This window comes from Schistocerca serialis, chromosome 7 (assembly GCF_023864345.2).
Source record: "Schistocerca serialis cubense isolate TAMUIC-IGC-003099 chromosome 7, iqSchSeri2.2, whole genome shotgun sequence".
Lineage (NCBI taxonomy): Eukaryota > Metazoa > Arthropoda > Insecta > Orthoptera > Acrididae > Schistocerca > Schistocerca serialis.
Window position 1 is genome coordinate 115,046,704 of NC_064644.1, and position 13,731 is coordinate 115,060,434.

General features: G+C 42.6%; 1 protein-coding gene across 1 annotated transcript in view; it reads right to left on the reverse strand.

Moving 5' to 3' along the window:
- Window positions 1-13,731, reverse strand: part of LOC126412918 (head-specific guanylate cyclase-like) — a 164,825-nt gene that overhangs the window by 123,677 nt on the left and 27,417 nt on the right. Inside the window, exon 3 of the mRNA XM_050082807.1 lies at window positions 701-839. Within this exon, the coding sequence (XP_049938764.1) occupies window positions 701-839 (139 nt within the window). The remainder of the gene's footprint in view (window positions 1-700; window positions 840-13,731) is intronic.

Here is a 13,731-nt window from a genome sequence, read left to right on the forward strand (position 1 = left end):
TGGTATGGGACGCTACTGGTTACACGTCTCGGTCACCTCTTGTTCGCATTGACGGCACTTTGAACAGTGGACATTACATTTCAGATGTGTTACGACCTGTGGCTCTACCCTTAATTCGATCCCTGCGAAACCCAACATTTCAGCAGGATAATGCACGACCGCATGTTGCAGTTCCTGTACGGGCTGTTCTGGATACAGAAAATGTTCTACTGCTGCCCTGGCCAGCACATTCTCCAGATCTCTCACTAATTGAAAACGTCTGGTTAATGGTGGCCGAGCAACTGGCTCTTCACAATACGCCAGTCACTACTCTTGATGAACTGTGGTAACGTGTTGAAGCTGCATGGGCAGCTGTACCTGTACACGCCATCCAAGCTCTGTTTGACTCAATGCCCAGTCGTATCAAGGCCGTTATTACGGCCAGAGGTGGTTGTTCTAGGTACTGATTTCTCAGTAGCTATGCACCCAAATTGCGTGAAAATGTAATCACATCTCAGTTCTAGTATAATATATTTGTCCAATGAATACCCGTTTATCGTCTGCATTTCTGCTTGGTGTAGTAATTTTAATAGGCAGTAGTGTAGAATTGAAATTTCCGTGTCATCTACCGCGGATATAAGGAAAGAGTGATAACAGTACTACGTCGTGCCATCTGTGTGAAGGCGAGCAAGGCCAGTGCATACGGGAGTAGTGTACTGACCGAGCCAGAGGCGGCGCGCGATGTGCGGCGGGAAGATGAGGTGCAGCAGGCTGACGTTCTTCTGGCGCTCGGCATCGACGGCGCGGTTCGCCTCCTCGATGCGGCCCTTCAGCTTGTCCATGCGCCGCCGCAGTCCGTCCTAGCAGACAAACAGTAGCAAGCAGTACTAGTGTCATCCATCGACGAGTAACTCTCACTACTGGACATGCCATGGTACTGGGACCACCTTTTAATATTTTATACAAACAATAAAAGAAAAACACTGTTTTAGTACAAATCTTTCTAACGTATCTCAAAATATCGGCCTGTAAAATTTTTACTCTTTTGCAATCGTTGGACGCTTGGCTGGAGGGACGGAGGAAGTGTTCCTGGGAGTACACCCTCTGGCCTGTCCTGCCTGCCGGTTGTGTAGTGGGCAGCTTCACCTCATGAGGCGAGAGTTTGACAGTTCGTTGCACAGCAGGACGGGGTGACGGTGATGATGCCTTGACACTGCGTGACTTCACAACCTCAGAGCCAAATTTGAGGTCGCACGTCTGTGTAGCCATGTCCTTCACGGAGCGAGGGGCAACAAGAACTGAACTGTAAAATTTGAGGCTAGCAATGGAAATGATATTTTAGATTCTACACTGATCGTTGATATGTGAAGGACAGAGAAGCGAACCACACTCTGATCCAGTTAACTTTGGAAATGCCTCTAAGATTCATTTTCTTATTTCTAAGTGGAGGGTTGACAGCAAATTCATCTTTTGAAAGGGTGACGCTAAGAAGTCAAGAGGGCTAATCCAGAGTGGTACACAAGTTGTAGACACTGCGAATCTTTGAGTTGGGATCTAGCTCAATTGGTAAGAGCATTAATGGCGCAGAGCGAGGGTTCGTGTTCGAATTTTAGTATTACAGTTTTAGTGCGTCAGGTAGTATCACGAACCCGTACACCTCACTGTTGTCTGAAAGATTCATATGAATACGGTTCAATGAACCGCAGAAATATTTCTAGTGAGGTTCCAGTATAAATTTCTGAGTGATATAATTAGTTTCCACCAAGACAAGATACAGAAACATGATCTTACTGTGCTTCAGAGAGGGAAGTCTGAAGTTTAGATATTGGCATTTACTTGCATTCTAGACGTAGTGGGGTGGTCATACTAGCGAGTGTAGCCGAATAATGTTAGCAGTGTGCCTGAAATATAGCTGACACTAAAGAAGGAAAGGGTCCTGTCTACAGGGTGAACCAGAACTCCGACAAACTTTCAGAGGTCGTAATGTGTACCAAAATGAGAATATAATGTATTGTAAACATGGACTGCAAATGGTTGAAATGGCTCTGAGCACTATGGGGCTCAACTTCTGAGGTCATCAGTCCGCTAGAACATAGAACTACTTAAACCTAACTAACCTAAGGACATCACACACATCCATGCCCGAGGCAGGATTCGAACCTGCGACCGTAGTGGTCGCGCGGTTCCAGACTGTAGCGCCTAGAACCGCTCGGCCACCACGGCCGGCCATGGACTCCAGAATTCATACATTAAGGATTATGAGTGCTTCTTCCTCTTTCGTACTTTGAAATACACCTCTTCTGCTTTAAGTTCCATATTTTGTGAACACGTAGTGAGGACCAAAACAAGAAAAAACTTGCAGTAAACGTGGGCTCTAAAATGCATAGCTTAAGTGCTATGAGCACTTGTTCAGTAGAAGAAGAGTATTTCATTGTAGGCAAGATGAACAAGTGCTCATAGCTCTTAAGGTATGCATTTTAGAACCCTGGTTTACTTGACATTTTTTTGTTGTTTTTGTCCATACTACCACCTCTGAAAGTTTGTCGGTGGATTTCTGGTTCACCCTGTACATTCTTTTAATAATGAATTCAGCTTGAGTCAATACAACAAATGGTTCAAAATCACTCTTAAAATTTCGTTTTTGTAGAAGAAGATTAAGGATTCAAATGCTAACGTGAGATTAGTAAAACTGTTGAAGAAAAAAATAGAAACATTTCAGGAGTGTAATATAGAAGGCTGTAACAAACCGTTCAGATTTACATTTACCGCAAAAAAAGGAAACTAATCACCAAAATAGGATTTTCTGCCAGGGAATAAGACTCCAATGAATGACCTAAGTAGATTAACAAGATATATGAAGCAGACTTGCTTTAAAGAGACGTTAAAGTGTATCTCGCAATAAATTTATGTAATCTAAAAAACAGTCGTATTAAAGAAAATACAAATGACTGTCTAGTTTACAGTATTGATGCAAATCTTTTTCATTTTTCTGAGCTAAGCAGATCATTCATAATGGAGAAATGCTGACTTATTTTCTGATAATCCGGAACGCGAGAATAGCTACGCATTGATTTCACATGTTACTATCGTCAGATATGAGTACGCGTGTAGTGTGTGCAGTGTAGGTTTAATGGAGTGGAGCAGGAAATTAAGGACGTGCCTTCTGAAACTGATGTATAATGGAGTGGAGCAGGAAATTAAGGACGTGCCTTCTGAAACTGATATGTACACATGTCCTACTCTTGCAGAAAATAAATTATTATAATATTTTGTTTATGAGTTTGTAAGGTTTCTAATTATTTCATCTTCTGAGTTTGAATGGATTCATCGACAGTGCATTAAATTAAAAAGTATTACAAGGAATATGCGAGGAAAAATGTATATAGAAAACTATTTATCTGGAGGGACTGATTTGAAGGACGTGTGTAAAGACATTCGGAGGCATTGAACGTGAGAATCAATCCAAAAATTCTATGCTGGAGTAATGGAAAATTTACGAATTCTTAAAAATGCTCTTAGTACCCGTGCTCTCAGAAGGAAAAGAGACGCCTAGATAGAGAGACGACAGTTTTCTTCACTGATAACGAAAGAGTAAGCTGCAATATTTGCTTCCTAGTGAAAACTATCTCAGAACTTTAGGCCATGAACTGTAGATGCCACCAAATGCCATAACATTTCTGAGCCCGTTGCCACTGAACGGGTTCAATAAAATTAAGCAGCTACCTAAAATTGTCATCGAAGTAGCCCTTTTTTAGCCCCGCTGCTTTTTAAATGATGAATGATAAGTAACATTTAGTTACTGATCAAACAAATGATATCCGCATGTTTTAAAATAAAAAACAATTAAAAAAGTGGCAGGATTACTGTGTATTTATTACAATGTTTCTTATATTGGGATTGGTCTTCGCCAAACAACATCGTGAGTCATCCTCCAAGTACATTCAGTTCCTAACTTTTTTTTTCATTGGTACCAAAGTAGGAATTCTCCTTTCGCGTTGTAAATTGTGGGACATGAAAATATAGTCTGTAGGATTTTTCTGTTAGTGGACGGTAGCCAGCAGCCTTTCACTAAAATGTTACGAGCTCTATCTATTTTCTTTGTCTGTCTTCGCAGAATCCAAGAAATTGTGCGTTGTCTTTAGCTTTCTCAATGAACAACTGTTTGTACTGCTCTCGCGTTTCCGCCCATGTACAGTCGATTGAGAAACACGATATTTCGACAGCTATTATCTGAAGATGTCAGCGAGGTACGCTGTCGAAATATCATCTTTCGTAAACGACTGCTCCCGGCTAGACACCCGAGAGCGACACAAAGAAGAAACTGTAGCTACTGCGTATCGAATTTCGCTATTTGAAAGTACTCCTTCTTTCACGAAGTGGGCCCAGGTATTTCCTGACGATTTTCCACATCATGAAAGTAGTTGAAAAAGATTTTATTATGATAAGTGAACAGTTATTTAACCTGTGAGTGAGCATTTTTCATTACTTGCTTAGATCATCGTGACCTGTACTGAAAATGAAGAACTGTCCATAACTTCAACCCTGCGTACTGAAGTTCCAGTTGCTAAAGAAAACTGACAACATTATTCTTAATAAAACGTACACGATATTTCCTTGTACTCGAAGCTAGAGCGTAGTTATTTCTGCATGGCATACCCATCTGGAAACAATAAAACATTCTCTCTTATTTCGACAGGGTCGGCGAGCAAAGAACCGAAGAACGAAACAATGGAAACGATAAGCGACAAGCGAGACGATAACTCGGTCAAACCCAGCTCACTGGCTTCGTGAATTTCATACGCCCTTGTGCGGACCTTCATTTCACAGCTTGCGGCTTCCGCCAAGTTTCGTCATTCGCTAATGATCGTATTTGAAAATATTAGTTAAGGGTTAGTCACTTGTAAAGATTAGATTCCAACGAAACAGTTATAGCAATGATGATTTTTACTGAAATAATTTAGCCTGATAACTGAGCCATAATCAAATCCTTATTATTTTTACTCCACAACAAATATCAATTTAATCTCCCGCTTCCACCCCAGGGGCAATTGCCCCCCTCTTGGGAGCTACTAATTTAGAAATTTCTAATGCTATGTTTCTTAACGTTGCTTAACAGTTAGAGGGGTGGCTAGCAAGACTTGAACGTACACTAGCTTCAGAAGAAATTCTGGAGTATACAGTTCCAGAAAAAACAAATTAGTAGCCCTCGAAAGACGACGACGATTTTGATCCGATAACGGCGTATGTCACCTGGAGGATAGCAGATGTACTGATAATGCTTTCAAAGTCGTCCGCTAACAGCGTAGCAGTATTGCTACCAGAGTGCCATCTGTGTCTACACTTTAATAGGAAATGTTCACAACCAGAAGGTTCAGTGTGATGCAAACCTGTGAAGGAAGCAGGTAACAACGCCACGGAGAGGCACTCGTGCTACCTACAGCAAAAGCGAAGTTGAAAGGTACGCTTGTGGCCTTCCGAGTGGAGGGATGGTCCTTTCGGAGAATTACCACACAAGTTACACGTGCTGCGTCAGCTGTGCAACGATGCTGCTATCATTGGTCACATGGCCATCCTCACGCCCGTTTACCAGGTACTGGACGTCCACATAGCACACACCCCCGCCAGGATCGTCGCATTGTAAGCGCGGCAGTGGAAGATCATACAGCTACCACACCACAGGCTGAAGGCTTGTGAGCCCAGACATTTCAACACGAACTGTTGCGAAACGATTATTAGCAGTGGGAGTATGGGCACGCTCACCTCTAGCCTGTCTTCTAATCACCCCACAGTATCACCGTACATGGCTCGAATGGCCAGAGGATCACTTGGGAGATGGTATGACGCGCCGTGGTCTTCAGTGATGAAAACAGATTCTACTTGCTCGCAGGTGATGGCGATTTGCGTGTACGATGTAGAGCTGGTGAGCGCTGTATCGTTGAGTGCATTCGCCCGACACACTGGGCCAACCCCAGGACTGATGGTTTGGGGTGCGATAAGCTGCAACTCCAGTTCTACATCTACATCTACATTTATACTCCGCAAGCCACCCAACGATGTGTGGCGGAGGGCACTTTACGTGCCACTGTCATTACCTCCCTTTCCTGTTCCAGTCGCGTATGGTTCGCGGGAAGAACGACTGCCGGGAAGCCTTCGTGCGCGCTCGAATCTCTCTAATTTTGCATTTGTGATCTCCTCGGGAGGTATAAGTAGGGGGAAGCAATATATTCGATACCTCATCCAGAAACGCACCCTCTCAAAACCTGGACAGCAAGCTACACCGCGATGCAGAGCGCCTCTCTTGCAGAGTCTGCCACTTGAGTTTGCTAAACATGTCCGTAACGCTATCACGCTTACTAAATAACCCTGTGACGAAACGCGCCGCTCTTCTTTGGATCTTCCCTACCTCCTCTGTCAACCCGACCTGGTACGGATCCCACACTGATGACCAATACTCAAGTATAGGTCTAACGAGTGTTTTGTAAGCCACCTCCTTTTTTGATGGACTATATTGTCTAAGGACTCTCCCAATAAATCTCAACCTGGCACCCGCCTTACCAACAATTAATTTTATATGATCATTCCACTTCAAGTCATTCCGTACGCATACTCCCACATATTTTACAGAAGTAACTGTTACCAGTGTTTGTTCCGCTATCATATAATCGTACAATAAAGGATCTTTCTTTCTATGTATTCGCAATACATTACATTCGTCTATGTTAAGGGTCAGTTGCCACTCCCTGCACCAAGTGCCTATCCGCTGCAGATCTTCCTGCATTTCGCGGCAATTTTCTAATGCTGCAACTTCTCTGTATACTACAGCATCATCCGCGAAAAGCCGCATGGAACTTCCGACACTATCTACTAGGTCATTTATAAATATATTGTGAAAAGCAGTGGTCCCTTAACAATCCCCTGTGGCACGCCAGAGGTTACTTTAACGTCTGTAGATGTCTCTCCATTGAGAACAACATGCTGTGTTCTGTTTGCTGAAAACTCTTCAATCCAGCTACGCAGCTGGTCTGATATTCCGTAGGCTCTTACTTTGTCAGGCGACAGTGCGGAACTGTATCGAACGCCTTCCGGACGTCAAGGAAAATAGCATCTACCTGGGAGCCTGTATCTAATATTTTCTGGGTCTCATGAACAAATAAAGCGAGTTGGGTCTTACACGATCGCCATTTCCGGAATCCATGTTGATTCCTACAGAGAAGATTCTGGATTTGCAGAAACGACATGATACGCTAGCAAAAAACATGTTCTAAAATTCTACAACAGATCGACGTCAGAGATATAGGTCTATAGTTTCGCGCATCTGCTCGACGACCCTTCTTGAAGACTGGGACTACCTGTGCTTTTTTCCAATCATTTGGAACCTTCAGTTCCTCTAGAGACTTGCGATACACGGCTGTTAGAAGGGGGGCAAGTTCTTTCGCGTACTCTGTGTAGAATCGAACTGGTATCCTGTCAGGTCCAGTGGACTTTCCTCTGTTGAGTGATTTCATGTTTCGCGCTTCTGGCGGAGTCGCTAATCAGATCTCGGAACATGCAAAATGTTGTTAGACCCATTCCTTTGCCCTTGTCGCAACAGGAAGGTGAAGTGTTGTTCCAAAAGGGTAATGCTCACTCACACACAGCCCATGAAACACATCGAGCTCTACAAGACGTGCAGCAATCTCCCAGACGAGCACGATCTCCGGACTTGTCTCCAATCGAACAATTGTGGGATATGATGGGACGAGAAGCGACCCGTACGACTCGTCAGTCAACAACTCTTACTGAACTACATGAACAGGTGGAGTATGTGTGGAATTACGTCTTCCGGGACAGTATTCGCTATCTGTACGATCGACTGGATGCCAGATTCAGCGCCTGCTTTGCCGCCCGTGGACGCTACATCACGTACTGTTTTGGGTGTTTCAAAAAAAAATGGTGCAAATGGATCTGAGCATTATGGGACTCAACTGCTGAGGTCATTAGTCCCCTAGAACTTAGAACTAGTTAAACCTAACTAACCTAAGGACATCACAAACATCCATGCCCGAGGCAGGATTCGAACCTGCGACCGGAGCGGTCTTGCGGTTCCAGACTGCAGCGCCTTTAACCGCACGGCCACTTCGGCCGGCACTTGGGTGTTTCAGTATGAGTGGATACTTCAGCACCACTTATCCTGTAGTTCTGTAAACATTATCATTTCATGCACTCCACGTGCACTGTAGCAACAATAAATATTGATTGAAATGGAAACTTCTACAAGTGAGTCAATTTTTTTTCTGGCAATCTAAGATTTGTTCACCTATCCATAAGAAAGCACGCTACACGTTGTGGCAGCCACGCAGCAGCAGTTATTTTGGCGATCATAGTCGTGTAACAGTGCTTAATGGACACGTTTTAGTAAAACAGTCTTTAATGGATGTAAGATTGTTTTGTAAGTCACTAGTCGCTATAAAGAGAGAACTTTGCCTTGTGATATTGGTTGCAAGGTCGGAAGAAGAGTTTTCACAAGTGGAGTGCCTAGGCATCCTCTACACCGATCGGCTTGGGCAGACAGCAGAAAATTCATAAAATTACTTATGGACCTCTGCGCGGGATGAGCCGAGCGGTCTAAGGCGCTACAATCATAGACGGTGCCGCTGATCCCGGCGGAGGTTAGAGTCTTCCCTCGGGCATGGGTGTGTGTGTTTGTCCTTAGGATAATTTTGGTTAAGTAGTGTGTAAGCTTAGGGACTGATGACCTTAGCAGTTAAGTCCCATAAGATTTCACACAAATTTTTTTGGGCTTATGGACAACTAACATCTTCTTGGCACTGTAAACTGCGGCATTTATTATTTTTTGCATCTCAAACCGACATTATAAAACCAAACCCGTAAGAAATTTCGACACAAATTATTTTCTAGATCTGCGTTTTTGGTTGTTTCCCATGCTGTATTAAGTGTTGTACGAGGGTTATAACTTTAATACTGGCAACTATTTATTTACAGCACGTACAAAATTGATACCTGTTTTAAAGTTTTACTGACCTTCAAAGTAGTCACCAGCATTGTGTATAACCCGTTCCCAGCGATGTGGAAGTCATAGGATACTCTTAACAGTGCCAGTTGTGTTGACAGTTCGAGCAGCGCGGTCTATTGCCCGACGAACTTGTAGCAGTTCTGAAGCGAATGCTGTGAAGTGTTTCGTTCAGATTAGAAATCAAGTTGAACTCATGAGGGCTTAAGTCAGGGGAGTGAAGCACATGGTACAGCACTTATCAGCCCCATCAGTCAGACAAATCAGTAACAGAAAATGAAATGGCTCTGAGCACTATGGGACTCAACTGCTGAGGTCATTAGTCCCCTAGAACTTAGAACTAGTTAAACCTAACTAACCTAAGGACATCACAAACATCCATGCCCGAGGCAGGATTCGAACCTGCGACCGTAGCGGTCTTGCGGTTCCAGACTGCAGCGCCTTTAACCGCACGACCACTTCGGCCGGCAAATCAGTAACAGCTTGCACTGTACGTGCTTGAGCATTGTCCTGCAAAACGATGGTCAGGTCCTGCAGAAAGTGTCATCACTTCTGTCTCTATGCTGTTCATTTTTGGAACACAACCGACGGCCAGCTTAGAGACAGAAATGATGACAATTTCTGCAGGACCTGGCCATCGTTTTGCAGGACAATGCTCAAGCACGTACAGTGCAAGTTGTTACTAATTTGTTTCACTGATGGGGCTGCTAAGTGCTATACCACCTACTGCACTCCCCTGACTTAAGCCCTCGTGAGCTCAACTCGATTTCTAAACTGAAGGAAATACTTCACGGCATTCGCTTCAGAACTGCTACAATTTCGTCCGGCAATAGACCGCGCCGCTAGAACTGCCAACACAACAGGCACTGCTAAGAGTATCCTAAGATTTCCACATTGCTGGAAACGGGTTAAACTCAATGCTGGTGACTTCTTTGAAGTTCAGTAAAACTTTTAAACACGTATCTCTTTTGTATGAGCTGTAAATAAATAGTTGCCACTATCTCCTCATTTGTTACGTGATCTACCCATCGAATCTTCAGTATTCTTCTGTAGCACCACATTTCGGAAGCTTCTACTCTGTTTCTATCTAAACTGTTCATCGTCCATGTTTCACTTCAGTTCATGGCTACTCTGTAGACAAATACCTTCAGAAACGACTTACTAACACTTAAATGTATGTTCGCTATTAATAAATTTCTCTTCTTCAGAAATGCTTTTCTTGCCATTGCCGGTCTACATTTTATATCCTCTCTACTTCAGCCATCATCTGTTATTTTGCTGCCCAAATAGCGAAACTCTAATGTCTCGTTTGTTAATCTAATTCCCGTAGGATCATTTGATTTAATTCGACTACATCCATTATTTTTGTTTTGCTTTTGTTGACGTTCATTTTATATCCTCCTTTCAAGACACTGTCCATTTCATTCAATTGCTCTTCCAGGTCCCTTGCTACCTCTGACAGAATTACTATGTCGTCAGCAAACTTCAAAGTTTTTATTTCTTCTCCATAGATTTTGATTCCTGCTCCGAATTTTTCTTTTGTTTCCTTTACTGCTTCCTCAATATACAGATTGATTAACATCGGGGATAGGCTTTGAGGATAGGCTACAACCCTGTCTCACTCCCTTCTCAATCGCTGCTTCCCTTTCGTGCCCCTCGACTCTTGTAACTACCATTTGGTTTCTGTACAAATTGTAAACAGCGTTTCGCTCCCTGTATTTTACCCCTGCCGCATTCAGAATTTGAAAGAGAGTATTCCAGTCAACATTGTCAAGAGCTTTTTCTAAGTCTACAAATGCTAGACACGAAGGTTTGCCTTTCCTTATCTTCTAAGATAAGTTATAGGGTCAGTCTTGCCTCGCGTGTTCCAACATTTCTACGGATCAAAACAGATCTTCCCCGAGATCGGCTTCTACCAGTTTTCCCATTAGTCTGTACAGAATTCGTGTTAGTATTTTGCAACCGTGACTTATTAAACTGATAGTTCGGCAGTTTTCACAGCTGTCAACACCTGCTTTCTTTGGGATTGGAATTATTATATTCTTCTTGAAGTCTGAGGGTATTTCGCCTGTCTCATACACCTTGCTCATCAGATGGAATAGTTCTGTCATGGCTGGCTTACCCAAGGCTATCAGTAGTTCTAGTGAAATGTTGTCTAATCCCGGGGCCTTGTTTCGACTTAGGTCTTTCAGTGCTCTGTCAAATTCTTCACGCAGTATCATATCTCCCATTTCGTCTACATCTACTTCCTCATCCAGTTCCATAATATGGCCCTCAAGTACATTGACTTTGTATAGACCCTCTATATGCTCCTTTCACCTTTCTGCTACCCCTTCTTTGCTTAGGACTGGTTTTCCATCTGAGCTCTTGATACTGATATAGGTAGTTCTCTTTTCTTCAAAGGTCTCTTTAATTTTCCTGTAGTCAGTATCTATCTTACCCTAGTGACATATACTTCTACGGCCTTACATTTGTCCTCTAGCCATCACACCTTAGCCAGTTTGCATTTCCTGTCGATCTCATTTTTGAGACGTTTCTATTCTTTTTCGCCTGCTTCATTTACGGCGTTTTTATATTTTCTCCTTTCATCAATTAAATTCAATATCGCTTCTGTTACCCATGGATTTCTACTAGCCCTCGTCTTTTTACCTACTTGATCCTCTGCTGCTTTCACTATTTCATCTCTCAAAGCTACCCATTCTTCTTCTACTGTATTTCTTTCCCCTGCTCTTGTCAATCGTTCCCAAGGGCTCTGAATATCTCTACAACCTCTTGTTCTTTCAGTTTATTCTCATCTCCTTAAATACCTACCTGTTTGCAGTTTCTTCAATTTTAAACTACAGTTTATAACCAATAAATTGTGGTCAGAGACCACATCTGCCCCTGGAAATGTCTTACAATTTAAAACCTGGTTCCTAAATCTCTGCCTTACCATTATATAACATATTTGAAACCTTCCAGTGTCTGCAGGTCTCTTCCATGCATCCAACCTTCTTCCATGATTCTTAAACCAAGTATCAACTATGATGAAGTTGTGCTGTGTGCAGAATTGTACCAAGCGGCTTCTTTTTTGATTCCTTACCTCCAGTTCATATTCACCTACTACTTTTCTTTCTCTTCCTTTTCCTACCGTCGAATTCCCGTCCCGAATGACTATTAAATTTTCGTCTCCTTTAACAATTTGAATAATTTCTTTTATCGCATCATACATTTCTTCAATCTCTTCATCGCCTGCGGAACTAGTTGGCATATAAACTTGTACTGCTGGCGTAGGGGTAGGCTTCGTGTCTATCTTGGCTACAATAATGCGTTAACTATTCTGTTCGTAGAAGCTTATCCGCCCTCCTATTTTTTTATTCATTATTAAACCTACTCCTGCATTACCCTTATTTGATTTTGTATTTATAACCCTGTATTCAGCTGGCCAGTAATCTTGTTCCTCCTGCCACCGAACTTCACTAATTTCCACTATATCCAACTTTGATCTATCCAATTCCCTTTCTAAATTTTCTAACCTACATGCCCTATTGAGGGATCTGATATTCCACCCTCCGATCCGTAGAATGCCAGTTTTGTTTCTCCTGAGTAATCTCCACCCAGAGATCCGAATGGGGGACTATGTTTTACCCATCGTTTAACCATACAGTAGAGCTGCATGCCCCCAAGAAAGATTACGGCTGTAGTTTCCCCTTTCTTTCAGCCGTTCGCAGTACCAGCACATAAAGACCTTTTTGATTGATGTTACAAGGCCAGATCAGTCAGCCCTTCCAACTACTGAAAAGACTGCTCCCCATCTTCACGAACCACACGTTCGTCTGACCTCTCAACAGACATCCCTGCGTTGTGATTGCACCTACGGTACGGCTATCTGTATCGCTTAGGCATGCAAGTGTCCCCACCTACGGCTAGGTCCATCATTCAGGGGTGGGTGGGGGTGGGGGAGGATGTATATTTGTGTAAGTGATTTTTGTAAAGATGATGACAACAGTTAAGGTATCAGAGGTTCAATGCAGTTTTCAGTGCAGTTTTGGAGTGTTAGTGTCTTTTAAATCTTTCGGTAAACTGAATGTTCTTCACTGTCTCTTCACGAAAGTTTGGTTTTGTAATAATATTGTCGCTGTATTGAATTGAGCGGAACACAGTCGCACAAAAGTAAATCTAAAGCCAAATGGGCTTAGCATAGTTGCATGTCATTGCGTTGCACTACGCAAGGCTTTCTTTGTCCTTAGCTGGTTTGTTGCTGTTCTGTATTTTTAATGTTGACCACTTTAAAGCAGTAACGAGTTTCTGTTACCACAGGCAAGCTATGAAAATTTCTTAGGGCCAGATTTACATTACAGTCAGGACAATAAAGTCATTCACAGTTAAGCTTTCTTTTTGAAAATTAATATCAGGCTCAGTTTAGGTGAAGGTCAGTTCTGAGTTCATTTCTTATGCTTACAGTGGAGTGCTTTATTTGCGTTTGTGTCATCTAGTGTTTGGAATTTTATTTAGTCAGTAGTCAGTTTACACACGGAAATTCACAGGGCTTTTCTGGAAAAGCAATTTGGTTATTTATTGTTTCAAAATACGATTTGCAATTTTGTGTAACATTTTTGTTCTTTAGACTTTGAGTGTTGGAACTGCAAGTCGTGTACTGTGACGTCACGCATTTAGCACCATTCACAGCACTACGCAATACCACATTTCATTGGACAACTTATTTAGTATACAGTTTTATCTTTTCTGATTATTTTCGTACA